Source organism: Protopterus annectens, chromosome 9.part0 (assembly GCF_019279795.1).
Source record: "Protopterus annectens isolate FY-2018-M chromosome 9.part0, PAN1.0, whole genome shotgun sequence".
NCBI classification, from domain to species: Eukaryota; Metazoa; Chordata; order Ceratodontiformes; family Protopteridae; genus Protopterus; species Protopterus annectens.
Genome location: NC_056743.1, coordinates 741,321,268 through 741,338,692, shown reverse-complemented (window position 1 = coordinate 741,338,692; position 17,425 = coordinate 741,321,268). Strand labels below are relative to the sequence as shown.

Sequence of the window (17,425 nt, the reverse complement as noted above, 5' to 3'; positions counted from 1 at the left end):
GAGTTGTTTTAGCCACTGGTCTACCCTTCCTGGAGTCTGAAAATGAAACAAAACGCTGGTCTGATTTCCTGAAATATTTTGTTCTATCCAAATAAATTCTGAGCTAACTGTGAACATCAAGTTTGTGCAGCATGTACTCTAAATTGTTTGAATGGTTGGGGAAGAAGACAAGCAAATCAATAATTTGGTTGAGATTAGTTTCAGTGCAAACTTTGGGCAAGAAGGAGGGGTTTGTTCTAAGTGAGACTGTCAGCATGGAATATCAAATAAGGAGGCTTGATGGATAAAGCCTGAAGCTCTGACACTCTGTGGACAGAAGTAATAGCTACTAAAAAGATGGTTTTCCATGACAAAAATTTGAGGTCACATGAGGAAGCTGGTTCAAATGGCGGAGGAATTATGTGGGAAAGCATAAAATTTAGATTCCATGGAGAATAGGGAGATTTCACAGGTGGTCTAATATGAAAGGTCCCTTTGAGAAAGGCTTTGGATAAGTTGTGTGACATAATATTCAACCCTTCGAAACCAAGATAAAAATTAGAAATGGCAGCCAGTTGAACATGAACTGTTGCTGTGACAGCTCCTTTGTTGAAAATCATAGTCAAGAACTCTAAAATGGAGGCCATGGGGGCTTGATAAGGATCAATATTGCTTTTAGAGGCCCATATAGAAAAATGTTTCCATTTGCTAAGATATAGCTTCCTCATAGAGGATTTATGAGAGGATAAAGAATTTGCTTAGTCTCATTGGAAAGGTTATGGAACCTGGCTATGATGGGAATTGGAGCAGCCAAGCTGTCAGCTTCATTGACTGTAGAGAGGGGTGCGGTTCCCCTAATGAATGCTTCAGAAGGTCTGGAACTGGGTCCAGAATCCAAGGGTCCTACAAATGATGAGGTAGAAGAAAAGGGAACCAAATCTGACCAGGCCAATGCGGGGCTATTAGAATGATAGTCCTTCCCAGTGTTTTTGCTTTCTGTAAAATCTTGGGTATCAACAGGATTGTTGGAAATGCATAGAGGAGACCCGGAGGTCAATTGCGTATTAGTGTGTCCATTGGGGCTTCTCCCTGAGGGGGAATCAGGGCAGAGTAGCTTCTGCATTTCATGTTCATGTGACTGGCAAAAAGATTGCAGCAAGGCTGGCCCCACCTGAGGAATATCCTGTCCACTATTTCTTTCTTGAGGGGACCACTCATGGGGTAACAAAATTGCTCTGTTCAGCTTGTCTGCTATCATGTTGGATTTCCCCTGAATGTGCACTGCCAACAGAAAGCACTGGGTGGAAATAGCCCACTGCCATGCTCTGAGAGCCTTGCGACAAAGGGGGTAAGACCTGGTTCCTCCTTGTTTTTTCAAATACTAGATCACTGACATGTTGTCTGTCTGAATCGTGATTGTACCCAGAGGAAGAAAGTCCTGAAAGTACTGCAATGCCAAAAGTACTGCTCTCATCTCTAGGACATTGATATACAAATATGTCTCTTGATCGGTCCATGTGCCTTGGGCTGTCTTTCCCTGAAAACGCCCCCTCACCCCATCAGGGAGGCGTCCGTGGTCACTGTGGACACTGGAGGGGGTAGCACAAATGGGCATCCTATCGTGACATGAACTGATGTCAACCACCACTGAAGATCCCTTTTTCAGGAATTTGTGATCATTATCATCTGAAACATGGGAAGCTCCTGGTAAGACCATTGAGTGAACAACAGCCATTGTAGAATCCGCATGTGCATATGACCTAGTGGTATGGCTAGAATTGCTGCTGCCATCAGGCCTAACAATTTCAGAACTGCTGATGTTGGTGCTTTGTCTTTGGAAATCAGAACGATGACATGTTGAAAAAGAAAGACTCTTTCCACTGCAAGCCTAAGTGTGGTGGTGGTGGTGTCCGGTTCTGCTCCTATAAAAACGATATGCTGCATTGGAGACAAGGCAGATTTTTCTGAGTTGACTGTAATGCCCAGTTGATTGCAGAGTGACAGAGTGGACTCTCTGGCCTGAATGAGTTGATGCCCGGTGGTGGTGGTACTGAAACACCTGGAATCCTAAACACCTCAGGTGAGCCATGACCACTGCCATGCATTTGGTGAACACTCTGGGGGCTGTAGTGAGGCTAAAGGGCAGAGCTCAAAAGTGGTAATGATTGGCTCCCAGCTGGAAGCACAGATGATCCCTGGATGGCCTGGCCATTTTTATGTGGTAGTACGCATCCTTGAGATCTATCGAGCACATCCAATTGTCCTTCCCTAAGAACGGAAGTATAGACTGAAGTGTGACCATCTGGAACTTCTCTTTCTTTACAGATTTGTTCAGTCTGCTGAGGTCCAGTATGGGTCTCCAGTCCTCTGTCTTTTTTGGAACTAAAAAGAATCTTAAGTAAGTTCCGAATCCTGTCTGGTCTGCTGGGACTGATTGGATGACTCTTTTTCTTAGCAACATTTGGACCTCTACTGTTGCTTGTTCCCTGTAGCTGGGTAGAATGTCCAGGATTTTTCTTACGGTTGGAGGGGGTGTGGTGAATGGGATGCAGTATACCCTGTAAATCATACTTTGTACCCAGCTGTCTTTTATTTTGAGCTAGGCATCTGGGTACAAAGATAAGCAACCCCCGACTGCCTCCAGAGCAGGACAGTTGGGTCTCCTTTCAGGGGAGCGCTGGTAAGGTTTCCCAGAGAAATGATATCTGTTGCCCTAGTGTTGTGGAACCCCTCTGCCACGAGGGCAGCATCTTCCATTATTGCTCCCTCCTCTGCCTCTGGGGGGTGTTCACCACTTGTGTCCTGAAAGGCTCTTTGGGCTTTTCGGAACCACATTTTTCGTCCCCTTTGACCCTTAAGGTAGGGTCTGGTAGGGGTGGAAAAATGGACCGCGATGGCAGATAGTCTTTCCATCCTGCTCACACCTGGTTAAGGTTTCCATCACTTTAGGACCGAAAAGGGATGAGCCATCAAAGGAGGTATTCACGAAGGATGACTTGAAGGGCTCCACAAAGGAACACAAACGCATCCAGGAGTGTCTCCTAAGAGCAACTCCTGTACCTGGTGTCCTACTCATTCCATCAGCTGCATATGAAATGAGGCGCATGAATGAGTTTACTATAGAATTGAGGGTAGCAAGCTGGGCGGCAACTTTGTCAGTAGCTCCTGCAGCTACTATACCCTGAAGAGTATCACCTAGCTCTTTAAGGAGATCTCTTTGTAACCTGGTAAAATGGGTTAAATAGTTGAGCAAACGAAGAGCAAAAGTCATTGAACTCAACATGCGGTTCCCATATCTATCCATGATCCCAGAGTCTCTGTTAAGAGGATGGATAGACGAGGAAGTTTCAGACATTTCCATCTTGGTGGCTGCCACCACCACCATGGCATCAACTGGCGCACCTTTTGTCAAGTGAGCTTTGTCAAGAGGGGCAGAAATTAACTTATTAGGCCTCCTAGAGACAAGCTCCATAGTATCCAGAGACTTCCACGCCCTTTGTGAGACCAGCTGCATCAGCTCTTTGAAGGGCAGAGAGACCAAAGAGGTGGAGGGCTGAGACCCAAAAGCCTTCAGGAGAACGGACTCATCCTCAGTAGGGCTTTTGGACTGCCAGTTACCCCCTCTGCCTAAGGATTTCAAGTATCTCAGTATCTTCAGAGGGGGACCATGGGGACCCTTCTGACTCATCCAAGTCAGTATCAGATGTTAAAGACTCCTGGGGGGGGTCTAGTTTCCTATTAAACAATCTCTTCCTGAAAACCTCATCAGTGGGAGCTTCTGGTGAGGTCTCGGAAGAGCAAGGGCCACCCAATGGCTCTGGGTCTCTACGCTTGGTCAGGATGTGTGAGGCAGAAGCAGACACAGGTGCTTTAGGGGAGGAGGAAGCCAGTCCTGAGGTTGAGGATGTCTTAGGAGACATGACTCTCCTCATGGCATCGAAAGCACCTCTGCTCCGATGCGAGGGAACTGACGGATCCGAGGAAACCATCGACACACCTGGCATTGGGACAGTGGGCTCCAAACCAGAGGTAGGAGCCAAGCTCATCTGAGCCGAAGCCGAGAGGCAGAGTCGGAACAGACAAGTCTGTCCAACTATCCTCCCCGGACCAGACCAGAGAGTGCCAGCTCCTAGAGTCCTCGATCAGCACCGAGGATGTCAGAGTACATGAAGCCGAAGACACTGGAGCAGGTTTCAACTCCGAGGGTTCCACGATCAACAGGTCCGACTCCTCTGGCTCCGAAGGACCAGCATGGCTCAGAGGAGGAACAGTTTGAGCTGGTGTAAGGGTCTTCAGCTCCGAAGCCATTTGGGTCGAAGCCGATAACATTTTTGCCAAGGCCGGTTCCGATAACAGCTTCTGCACCACACGATCCACATCCAGGTCAAAAGGCTGATAGAGGACCGAGGGGAGCGCACCGAAGGTGGTACCAACTGTAATAATGGACTCTTAGGAGCTTCAGATACCGGTTCTAAGACTGGGGACCGGCTCCACAATGAGAAGACTGCTGGTTCCGATGGCAGTGGAGACTAAGTCGAAGACTTTTTTGATTTCTTTGAGTCAGAAGTCTTAGAAGACTTTGAGGACTTGCTGGATCCATCTTGGTCACACAAAGCTTCTTGGAAGGAAGGTTTCAACAAACTTCTGTCTATTAGTTTTCATTTCCTTTCCTGTATTACTCTGGAGAAGGAACGGCATATAGAGCAGCTATCCTGTAAATGCAGGGCTCCTAGAGAGTATACACAATTTACATGGCTGTCTGTTACAGACATCTTTTGGCCACATTTTGGGCACTTCTTAAAACCTGACAGTATGCTTTTCTTTGTCAGCCATTGTAATGCCACAGATAAAATTACTGTCACCACACAACAAATCTAAGCAGTAATTATCAATAACAGCCTTAAATAAAAATGGGCCGAGTCACACCCACACCCACACACACACACACACACACACACTAATGCTACTGTAAATATAAAGAAACAGGAAAGGGTAAATTACTGCCACCACAAACTGTCTAAAACACACAACATGAGCAGACTATGGAAGGAAAAAGAGGACAGCTGCTATAAGACACAGCACACTTGTCTAAATATTCTAAGGAAGAACTATATCCGACAAAATTAACTACAAATAACTTCAACAGTAATTATTAAATTCAAGCCTTTTGTAAAGAAATTAAGGCTAAACACACCACACAGCAAAAACTACAAACAATCTAACTATTTAGCATGAAATGTGACAAAGGTCACTGACTAAACACACTCTAGTAAATAGAAAAGGATTTTAAACTAGGCCTAAAGCAAGAGGCCAACTACAATTTTAAGCACACTAAGAGAAGGGAATAAATGTAGGTAAACATACAAACTATTTAAACTATCTAAATATAAGTAAGTAAGTAGAAAACAGTTTTACTGGCCCAAACTAATGCAGAACCTCTGATCTACTGCAGTGGCAAACTAAATCTTGGGTAACTCTAGGTGCATCATGGGATAGGGACTTGGCCTTGAGCTATTTGAAGACCTCGAGCTTTGCATTGGCTGACTCGGAGCCGAGGAATCAGCTCCGAACCCATCAGTAAACAATGAACAGCAAGATAGAACATCACATAATGTTTTTCTTTTGGGGGGGGGGGGGGGTATGTTGAAACAGTATTTTTCACACATGCATAGTGATCTGTCAGCAACTGGATTGCCAGCCGATTGCTGTCAACATTCCTGATGTTGCCATTTGGGTATTTCAATTTAAGTGCATATACAAATGCACACACACATTCATATGTGTATTCGATTCTCGGCTGAGGTGCCTTCTGTGCACAGTCTGTATGTCCTTCCTGTGTTCACGTGAGTTTCCCTGGGTGCTCTGGTTTCCTCCCACATTCCAAAGACATGCAGCAGGTGGACTGGACACTCTCAATTGGCCCTTGGTGTGAATGTGTGTATGAATGTGTGGTACGGATGAACAACGTGGCAGAAGGGGGGGAGGATGGACTGATGTGTGTGTGTGTGTGTGTGTGTGTGTGTGTGTGTGTGTGTGTATATATATATATATATATATATATATATATATATATATATATTTATACGTGTGTGTGTGTGTGTGTGTGTGTATATGGTATACACTGAGATTTGTGAACTGCAGTCAATAGAGAGTAACAATGTCAACTTGCAGTTTTCAAAGAGGCAGTTGAGCCAACCCAAATAAATAGACTACACTACATAGAATTGGTAGTGTAGTTCGAGTATTTGAGTTCGGCATTTTGTGTAGAGATTGCAGGTCAGCGAGGAACAGGGAATTAACCCATTTTTTCACTATAGTGCAATCTCTGAGTTGGCATATATAACTTACAGGGGGTGTGGAGGGCACAGCCCCCCACATAGGAGGTGCAGGCTGACAAAATAGTACAACTGATATACCGTTGACTGTAGAGTGCAATGGTACATCAATGTGCATAGCATGGGTGACTGACATTACCTCCTGCTATGTCGAATACATCAAACTATGGATGTTGATGTATTCATTTCACCTTGGTTGATGTTTCAACATTCTGAATTCAGCATTTTGGGTCCACACTCTGAACGGTCGAGCAAAGTGAATTCAGAACGTCAATAGTAAACCTATATACATACATATATATATATATGTATATGTATATATATATATATATATATATATATATATATATATATATATATATATATGTATATTTACTTATATATATATTTATATACACACACAAACACACACACACACATATACACTGTATATGTGTGAGTGTGGGTGTGTTCATAGTCCCATTTATTGCTAGAATGCAGATCTTCAAGTTTTCTTGCATTCTGTTGTTTGTCTTTCAGCTTTTCCTGGTTAGGGGTCGCCACAGCGGAACTCTGGTCCGCTAATGTTTGGCAGTAGACTTTCACAAACGCCAAGGTGCCAGCTCGACGTTCAACCTTCAACTAAGGCACGCCCATTTACTCATGTCTTTCGAATGCCCACCCGACTGGGGGGAGGACATGCAGACTCCACACAGAAGGCACACTCTGCACTCCAGCCAAGAATCGAACAGGAGAACGTCTTGCTGTGAGGCAACAATGCTACCGCTACACCACCGAAAACACCTGAGCAATGTATATACAAAAAAAACTGACCATCTGCATTTCTGTTTTAATTGTGTGTGTGTGTGTGTGTGTGTGTGTGTGGTCTCCATACCAGCTCAGTTGCCTGCTTTCTTACGTGTTGGTGTGAGATCGGTAACACGTGAATAAGGAGTTTTTCCTTTTTTCCACTTTTAATCAATCATGGAGTTGGTATATTTATTTAACATGATTGCGAAGGAGGTGCAGGGAAGGCTTGTCCCTACAAAAAAGTACAGTTTTGTACCTACCATAAATGTAGATGTTCGAAGATCCACATTGCTGCAGTCCTTACACTTGGGTAGTCCGCTGTCCTCGGTCGGCCCGAATATCAAAGTATTAGGCTGACGTCGGTCAAGGCGCTTAAGACTGACATCAGGACGTCAGGGTACAAATGCGCATGACCGACGTCATATCCTCAGTCTTTTCTTGCCCCAGATGTCAGAAGACCCTAAAAAGAAAGGTCAAAACCAAAAGACAGCAAAGAACAACCAACCACCCTTGCACTAATCATATGTACAATATATACAATATCCACAATATTCACAACCCAAACCACACAACCGCCTCTAAATACAGAGGGGAAGGAGGGAGGGTAAATTGGACTGCAGCAATGTGGATCTTCGAACATCTACATTTATGGTAGGTACAAAACTGTACTATGTTCTTCATCTCACATTGCTGCAGTCCTTACACTTGGGTAGAATCCCAAAGCAGAGGAAAGGGAGGATGGCAAAACTATAAAGCAGTAGGAGCTGCCAAAATGCCCTGTAAAATTGCAGTGGCAAAACCAGCCCTAGATTTAGAGTAAAGTGGAAGGTGGTAATGCTTAGAGAAAGTATGCACTGAACTCCAAGTAGCTGCCTCCAAAATATCTTTAGTTGCCACCCCTTAAAAAGCTGTAGAAGTGGCAGTAGCCCTAGTGGAATGAGGCCTAATCCCAGCTGGAATCTCCTTACCATGATGGGAATAACAGAAAGCAATACAAAACCCAATCCACTTAGAAATAGTTTGTTTTGACACAGGCTTGCCCTGAGAACCCAAAGCAAATGAAACAAATAACTGCTGAGACTGCCTGAACCCTTTAGTTCTGCTCAAATAATATCGCAACTGCCTGTGTATATCCAAAGTGTGCAAAATCTTTTCCCCTTTATTTTGGGGGTTTGCATAAAAAGTAGGCAAATGAATAGTTTGGTTTAAAGCCACACTAGAAACCACTTTAGGCATAAAGGAAGGATTAGTACGCAAAGATACCCTATCCTTATGGAAAATTAAGAAAGGCTCAACCGCCATAAGGGCCTGTAATTCAGAAACCCTTCTTGCAGAGGTAATGGCCAACAAAAAGCAGTCTTCCATGATAAATATTTCAACTCGGCAGTAGCTGCAGGCTCAAAAGGTTGTAGAGTGAGTTTCTCCAACACAAAATTGAGATCCCAAGCAGGAGTAGGAGCTCTACGTGGGGTCTTATATTCTTTGCCCCTCTAAGGAATTGCTTAAACAAAGGATGAGAAAACAATGGTGGGTCACAGTCATAGTGAGCAGAAATTGCTGCAGCATGAACCTTAATAGAAGAGAAGGACAAACCTTTGTCCAGTAACTCAGTAAGATATTGAAGAGCCACACTTAAATTAGGCTTAGAAACATCAAATTCCTTTGCTGTACTCCAAAATAAAAATCTCTTCCATTTATCTGCGTACACTTTCCTTGTACTAGGCCTTCTGGCCTCCAAAATAACATTCAAAACTTGCTGTGGAAGCTGAGACCCTCCAGGGTTCAAAACAGAATATGCCAGGCTGTTAGGTGAAGAGAGTGAAGTTTGACATTGAGTAAATGACTGTTCTCCTGAGACAGCAGGTGTGGAATCGAAGGTAAATGCCATGGAGGCTCCCGTACCAGACTTCTCAGTAATGGGTACCAGTGCTGTCGAGGCCAATCTGGAGCTATTAAAATCATCTTTGGCTTGTCCTGTCTGACCTTCAGGAGTACCTTTGGGAGGAGAGGCAGAGGTGGAAAGGCATACACATGAAGATTGCTCCAATTGAATGAAAGAGCATCCACTTTCCAAGCTGTGGGATGAAACCTTTTTGTGCAAAACTTTGGCAGCTGGTAGTTTAGTGGAGAAGTGAACAGATCTATGTCTGGAGTTCCCCATAACACTGTCAATTTCTGAAATACATGAGGATCCAATTTCCACTCGTGGGGATCCATAATTTGTCTGCTCAACACATCTGCTAAGGAGTTCTGTGCTCCCGGCAGAAACCTTGCCTGAAGATTTAGCTGTAAACTGAGAGCAGTCTCCCACAAAATCATTGCTTGCCTGCATAGAGGATAAGAATGTGTTCCCCCTTGCTTGTTGATGTACCACATGACAGTTGTGTTGTCTGTTAGAACCAACACCTGCCCTGGAAGAAGTAAATCCTTGAAAGCTATTAATGCAAATTGGACTGCTAACATCTCCTTCAAGTTGATATGTAGATGTTGAAGTCTGGCAGGCCACGTGTCTTGTACCCACTTTCCATTTAGATGAGCTCCCCAAGCTTTGACTGAGGCATCTGTCGTTAGAATCTGACTCGCCTCTGGCCGGGTCACAGAGAGTCCCTTGTTTAGGTGACATTCCTGAGCCCACCACAAAAATTCCTTTTGAATGCAAGGTATTATCTGAATGACAGTGTCCATATCTTGGCAGTGCTGTGTCCATACACTTTTGAGATACCATTGTAGCTTCCTCATATGCAGTTTGGCATTGGGAAGCACCAGAATACAAGATGCCATGAACCCCAAGGCTTGAAGGACTGTCCTTGCAGTCAGCCTGGACTGATGAGACAATTGATGGAAGTAAAGAGAAAGATTCTTTTGTTTGTCCGGGGTCAAAAAGGCCATCTGGGATGCTGTATTCAGTCTCACACCCAGAAAGCACATGTCCTGAGAGGGTACTAGACTGGACTTTATTTCGTTCACAGAATACCCCAGGCATCTTAGCACTGCTATCACGTATTGTAAATGATGAAGAAGTTCGTCCTTTCCTTGGGCCAGAATCAGGCAATCGTCCAAATAAGGATAGATCTGTATTCCTCTTAGCCTGAAGAAAGCTATCACTGGAGCCAGAACCTTCATGAACACTCTGGGCGCAGTAGATAAGCCAAAGGGCAATGCAGAGAACTGATAATGAGAAGTCCCAGCCCGAAAACGCAGATACTTCCTGCAACTTAGCCTGATAGGAACATGAAGGTAAGCCTCCTTGAGATCCAGAGTCACCATCCAGTGATCTTTGCCCAGCAGAGGTAAAAGCTGTTGTAACATCAACATTTTGAACTTGGGAATGTCCAGATAAGTGTTGAGGATAGATAAATCCAAAATTGGTCTCCACGTGTTCCCCTTCTTTGGTACTAGGAACAGGCGAGAATAAAATCCTAGGCCCACTTCTGGCAGAGGGACGGTTGTATGGCCCTATTTGAAGCAACAGAGAAATTTGTTTGTGAGCCTCTAGTCTTTGCTGAGGAGGAACGTCCGGCATGCCTTTGAAAGGAGGCAAGGTATGGAAATAAAACTTGTAACCTTGGTGTATGATATCCAATACCCATCTGTCTTGGGTAATCAAACTCCAATTTTCCTTGAAGAGTGCCAACCTTCCTCCCAAAGGTGCTGCCAGGCAAGAAGGATCTGGCAGCTGAAAAGGTAGGTCATTGGGCCTGTTTACGAAAGGACTGGCCCCTGCCCTCACCGAAGATTGTGCAGGTGAACTCCCTGTTCTAGGTCTGAAGGAGCTCTGAGCTCTGCCCCTACCACGTCTAGATCTACCCCTAGACTGTGAATCATAAGAAGGACGTCCACCCCTTAGCAGGCCAGTTCCTACTAAACTTGGAGGCTGAACTTGCAAAAATCTTTAACAGCCTGCATAGACTTAGCCTTGTCTTCCATTTTCTTCAAGACTGACTCCACAGGTGAACCAAACAACACATCAGACTGTAAAGGAGCATCCAAAATCCTTGTCTTAACATGGTCAGATAAATTCTGATCCCTCAGCCAGGCGTGCCTGCGAAGAACTGACCCAGTGGCAGCCACCCTAGACGAGGCCTGTACAGCATCAAAACCACATTGTAAAGAATGCTTACCCACCTGTTCAGAGACATGTACCAAATCTTGTAATTCTTTACACTCAATGCCTTCCGCCAGAGCATCTACCTTAGACTTCAATTGAGAAAGAAGATAGTTTTGATATTTCAACATGTGAAACTGGCAATTCAAAGCCCTCATAGCTAAGGTGGAAGAAGTATAGACTTTCTTTCCCCATCTATCCAAAGCTCTGGCCTCTATCTGGAGGAACCGGATTTTTTACAACAGAGGCCTTGACACCCTTAGGTCCCTGACTAACAGTTTCTGGGTCCGCCCTAGGACTCCTATAAAGATATTTATGAGCCTCAGGCACCCTGTAATACCTATCCGGTTTAACAGGAGCAGGAGGCAAAGAATCAGGATTAAGTGAAGCCTCTGCAAACACATCTTCCACAACATCCAGAACAGGTGGTATAGCCAAAGGCCTATGCTGGGGTAAAAGCAAAAATTCCCTAAGCCTTTTCCTGGAATCAGAGAAGTCCTGACCTTCCCACTTAAAATGTTCCCTCATGGAATGAAGAGTCTCTGAAAAAAAAAATCCTCTGGAGGAGAAGCAGAAGGAGTCGAATCATCTGCATCAGAATCAGAATAAGGAGAGTACTCCTGCAAGTCTTCAGCCGAAGACTCTGAAACATCCGAAGCCTGCTCAAAACTCCCCAACTCCGGTTCCACCCTAGGCCTCTTATCAGGAGGGGGCAAAGAACCTCTAATTAAAGTAATTAAATCCTCTGCCATTTTAAGCATGTGCTTCTTGGGCACAGATCCTGATGAACTAGGAGTGACACCAACAGAAGCTAAACCTGGCCTGCCTCTGGGAGAAGCCTTGGAAACAGAAGGAGAGGGCCTAACCACCCTAGGAAGGGAGGGGAGTACAGTAACCTGAGAAGCCCCTTCAGCCTGACCTGCCTCCTGAGAGGCCACATCCTGCAATATCAAAGTCTCCCCCTGGGACTCCAGAGAAGCCTCCGGCGGAACCACCGGTTCCACTGACACCTCTAAAGAACCGGCGTCCGGTACGGATGACTCTTCTTGCCTGGGTTTAGCTGCTTTGTCTTTGCGCTTCTTTGAAGAAGCGTCGGAGCATCCGACGGCATATTATAATTGCACCGCTTCCCGAAGACCAACCTGGCACAATCTAACCTTCGCTTAATAGTGCGCTTATTGAATCTAGCACAAAAGCGACACCCAACAACGTCGTGCTCAGGCCCCAAACAAGGAATACACAAAGTATGATAATCCCTATGCGGTATCTGCTTCCCACAAGAAATACAGTTATTCACTTTTTCTGACATCCGGTAAACCACTGAGGCAAGAAAAAACTAAAATATTCCCCAACGGGGTACTTAGCCAACTTTGACTCGGTCTGAAACTCCGAATTCGAAAAATTTCAGAACGCCGAACGGCACTTGCAACGCTGCTTCTGCATTGGACCATGCGGCAAAAAAGACTGAGGATATGACGTCGGTCATGCACATTTGTACCCTGACGTCCTGATGTCAGTCTTAAGCGCCTTGACCGACGTCAGCCTAATACTTTGATATTCGGGCCGACCGAGGACAGCGGACTACCCAAGTGTAAGGACTGCAGCAATGTGAGATGAAGAACATCACTATTTCTTTGATGTTTTGTCTATAGTTATTTGCTTTAGATTTAATGGTTTACATATAATAAAACATCAAATTAATAAAATTCATATATGTTTGTATGTTTATACATACGTAATATTAATTTGACTGATTGCCAATGAATCAATCTCTGCCCAACCTTCCACCTTTTCATCAGCCAAAAATGACAACTGCCCAGCTTCTCACCACCATTGTTTTTCTGCACTGCATGCATATTTAAAAGTGAAATAAAGCCCCAAATTTCCTGTTTCTGTAAAGGTATTCTCAGTTAAAGAAATGCAGATACCCTTTATGGCTGGTACAGTTGCAACATACTCCTTATAGTTTTAACACTGAAGAAAAGCATTTTGTTTGCTATATTATAAAGTCTCTCACACATTCTTCAGCAGAATTAAAAGAAAATATTGTTTATTACAAAACCTTCAGGACAGTCATCCTTAGATTTTTGGTTTTATTTTCAGAACAAGCCAGTGTGAGTAAAAATCTACATTCCCAATAATGGGTTAATTATTTGTAAGCCTAAAGTGAAGTGTTGATCTCTGACATTTAATATAATACATCAATCCCACCACTGTTATACCCTATCGCTTTGAATTAAATCAGAGTACTTTCTATACAATTTCAGTTTTGTAGGGGTAAGCACAACCCAAAAACAATTCTATTTCTTCACGTACAATTTCTGAAGTCTCAGTAACTTTGCAAGTTTTTAAATATTTTTTGCATGTGCATTAGAAAAATGACATCTAAAATGATGCTCTCTTGCATCAAATCTGTGAAGTTTTATGGTGTTTGCAGAGAATAATCTGCCCTCTTTTATGATGCCATTACATACATTTTCCAGGGGATTTCTTTGTGATCACTACTGTCTATGACAGCAATGTCATGTACATAAGCTCTAAGCACAGCACATTCATGTACATGTTTATGTACACAATTGGATATGCACATAATCAAAATGCATTTACATGTGTTATGCTGCGTTGTGCCCTATGCTGCCTTCTGACGGAAAGTAGCAAGTGGGTACAAGCATGCGCACACACACACAAATATATTTTAACAAAAGGAATGTTTGCCTTTCTGACAGATATTTAATTGAATTTTGAACTGAATGCTAATGCTAGTTGATTGAAGAGTGATTTCATTTGCCATTTAAATCTCATGCCCAAATTACGATTTTAGATGTGAAGAAGCATTACTGATAATGAACTCTTTATACTAAGGCACTTTTGATTTCACTTTGGCTAAAAGATTTTGTTTTATAATACAATACAAACCAGAAATCACAAAAGGTTTTTAAACTGCCAAATAAAACCTTTGAATTTCCCCGGAGTTAGAAAGGGGTTGCCCATGAATTTATATAACTAAACTACTAATGAATTAGAATAAGATAAGTCTATAGTACCCAAGCCAGGCTTCCTCCATTTTCTGTAATACCACTAAATATAATCTTGTTCAGTTTTCATTAAGGTTGCATTTCATCAAAAATCATAGCATACTTACTAAAAGAAGAATTGTTAACATAAGTCAGACATCTTGGATTTGAATTGCCAGCTGCAGACTGACTTAGCTCATTCATGTCATTAAGTGAAGAATATAATTGTCCACCCTGGCTTACATTTAATGAATATAAAGCACCTGAGGATTCTGGTGCATCATACACTGGACTTGTATGACCAAGTGTTTCATAAAGAGGACTGCTCTCTTCACTGTCTTGATGGTTAATGCTGGCAGGATCCAGAGACAAAGTGTCATACTTATTTGATGATTCACTGGTAAGCAAAGCAGTAACATTTAGGCTATTATTATGCTTATACTGGTCGCTGCCCTCAGCTACATCATAAAATGCTGTGGAAGCAGGTTGAGGGACTCTCTTCGGAACAGGAGGTGGGGTCTTTGATGTATCTTTAAGAAAAAAAAAAAGAAACAATATCACTAAAAAGGCAATGCTGACAAATGAACAGTTTCTCGTTTTAGTCTCTGAGTAATGCTGAATATAAAAAACATCTGTTCAGAATATGAAAGCATTCTGACCATTCACTTCCATAAGAATTTCAGTTCACTCAGCCTTATCCGTTTAAATAACTGCATGTATGAGCAGCAGAAAGTAAAAAGCATCTGACTCGTCAGAAAAGGCAGGCAGGAGCTATTCACTTATTCTTGCCCAGAGGATGCTGGGACTTACACAGGGAAAATTCCTTAACAGTAACATTTTTATTCGAAATCAAAGGCTCATTACTCTAGTCTTACCTACTGCTTGACTTTGAAGTGACCCTAAGTAGTAGGAATAGGGAAGAAGTAGATATAAGGATGGCAGTCCTTAACTGCAAGATACAGGGTGTGATGTCCCCACACTGGGCCAGTAATTAAGGAGCTTTAATCCTCACCACTGACACTGGAGAGGGACATTCACTTGGAATATAAATGGACACACACTATTTTCTAGATGCAGACCTCTCTGCATCAAGCACAATTTCCTTTAACAGCATACAGGGAGCACACTCTGCCCAGGGTCTGGATTTCTCTATATCTCTCTCTCCCCAGGTCCCCAATAAGGTTCCTCAATGCCACTGTGAAACCAGTGCTTCAGGTCTCTGCCCCAAGCAGCTGACACACACACACACACATTAAATTTGCACACAGACACACACCTGGGAAAGTCTGGCACAGATTTACTAGCTATGCCACCTTCTGCCCAGACTATAAGGCAGTTTCACTGCCACCAGTAAGTTACTATAAGGCTCTTAAAAGGGTATCTGATTATACTGAGTGAAGTTAATATTAATACAAATGGCAATGTTGACCAAACAGGCTTTCAGGAGGGGTCAGAGTTATCACCAAATGTATGCAAATACTCTCAGAGCTTAAATATTTTCTAAAAAGGACAATCCACTATGAGACGTCTAAATATATTTAATAATAATAAATACAATAACATGAAAATACTAAGCATTTACAGTAAATACCAGAGTTTCAGTGACAGGAAATATTAAAAATAACACTGTTGGAAAGTTTCACACAGTTATAAAAAAACAGTATTTAGCTAGTCTCGCTATCTATTTCCTAACTGACTAAAATAAATACTGTTCTTACTTACTGAATACAGCATGGCAAGATGGGCGAGTGGTCCTTGTTGTCAGATCCAAGACAGAACACAGAATGCTGCTGAGACTTTAGTCTCATCTAATATTAACACATTATTGTGTACACACATCACATACAACTGGTAATCCGAGTTTTGTTTCCCTCACTATCCCCCATCACTAGAAGCCAACAGGATTTTAGCAGCTATGTGTTACCATACACACAGACAAGTCATAAAGCCATAAAACAGCTCTACTCTTCCTACAGGAACTACAACCTATTCTCTAGCAAAGACGTTGCATCTTTGGCTCTCCTCAAAACAGTGGGATAACATCATTATGGCTTAACTCAAAGTAATTTAATGTCAAGATTTTTTTTGCAAAGTCAGGTGGATTGATCTCTTATCTTCCAGAATATGCTGTTACAATGTATACATTTAAACAGTTACAATAATGTATGTACATTTCTTTTCCTTCCAGCAAAGTGTACTGTTGATAGATTTTAACACGAGCATGCATTTTCAACACAAGCATCTGTACAAATCAGTTTGATATACAAATGACATATAACAAAATTCCTGCTAGCTGTGCTGGCATAAGTTATACAGCCACTGCCCTACTTGTCCTGGCATGGCTAGCAGTACCTCCTATCACATCCAAGTGCCCCTTGAGAAATGTTGCATGAGAGGAATGAACCTATCTGGGAATACATTACCTTATACCCTGTCTTGAGATCTCATCTGAATTGGCAACCTCCCTTGGTTGGAGTTTATGGCTGAGATATACAACTGGGTGTCCTTCTCCCTCTGAGGAAACCTAGCCGAATACAACCCTACCCCATGGTTCAAACCACCCACCTGTACAACAAATTATTTGCTGTAATCTGGACTAGATAACATGAGGGGTCCTTCCAAAGCCCCTTTAAGCTTTTGGGATGCCTGCTTATAGGCTGGGGTCCACACTACCTTATCTGTTTGAGACTTCTCCTGCCGCCCACTGCAAATACTCAGCACCAGGGCCTCCCAATCATGGTATGGCTTTCTCATTCTAATGTGGTACAATCTGTGCCTCTGCCTCCTGCATAGCAGTTCTAACATGTAGTTAACATAACTCACCATTCTTACCACTTTGAAGGGTCTATCACAAGCTGCCTGCAGCTTAGTGTGTCTGACATGAACGAGAACCATAACCTGCTTTGCCACAGCATACTCTCTGGCTTGAGAATTCGTGTCATACCATACCTTTTTCTGCTGTTGGTTTCCTGCCAAGTTCTCCTGGCTCAAGCCCATGAGCATCCTAAGCCTTGTCCTAAGGCTGAGGACATATGCCACAACAGACCCCTTGTGGGATTCACACTCACCATCTCACTCATCATGAATCAAATCCAAAGGTACCCTCACGCTATGCCCATACAGCAACTCAAAGAGCAAAAGACCTGTGGATTCCAGAGGTAACTCTCTATAAGCAAATACCAGATGGGGCAAATATTTGTCCC

General features: G+C 43.2%; 1 protein-coding gene across 7 annotated transcripts in view; it reads right to left on the bottom strand.

Moving 5' to 3' along the window:
* The window catches only part of LOC122811493 (circularly permutated Ras protein 1-like), a 1,239,209-nt gene that overhangs the window by 842,689 nt on the left and 379,095 nt on the right, over positions 1 to 17,425 (bottom strand). For 6 of the 7 annotated variants that reach the window (XM_044083365.1, XM_044083368.1, XM_044083363.1 and 3 more), the window contains one exon: positions 14,351 to 14,752. In XM_044083365.1, the coding sequence (XP_043939300.1) occupies positions 14,351 to 14,752 (402 nt within the window). Of the gene's footprint in view, positions 1 to 14,350; positions 14,753 to 14,881; positions 14,910 to 17,425 lie in introns of those variants that run through there. The other variant, XM_044083370.1, reaches the window with a different exon arrangement.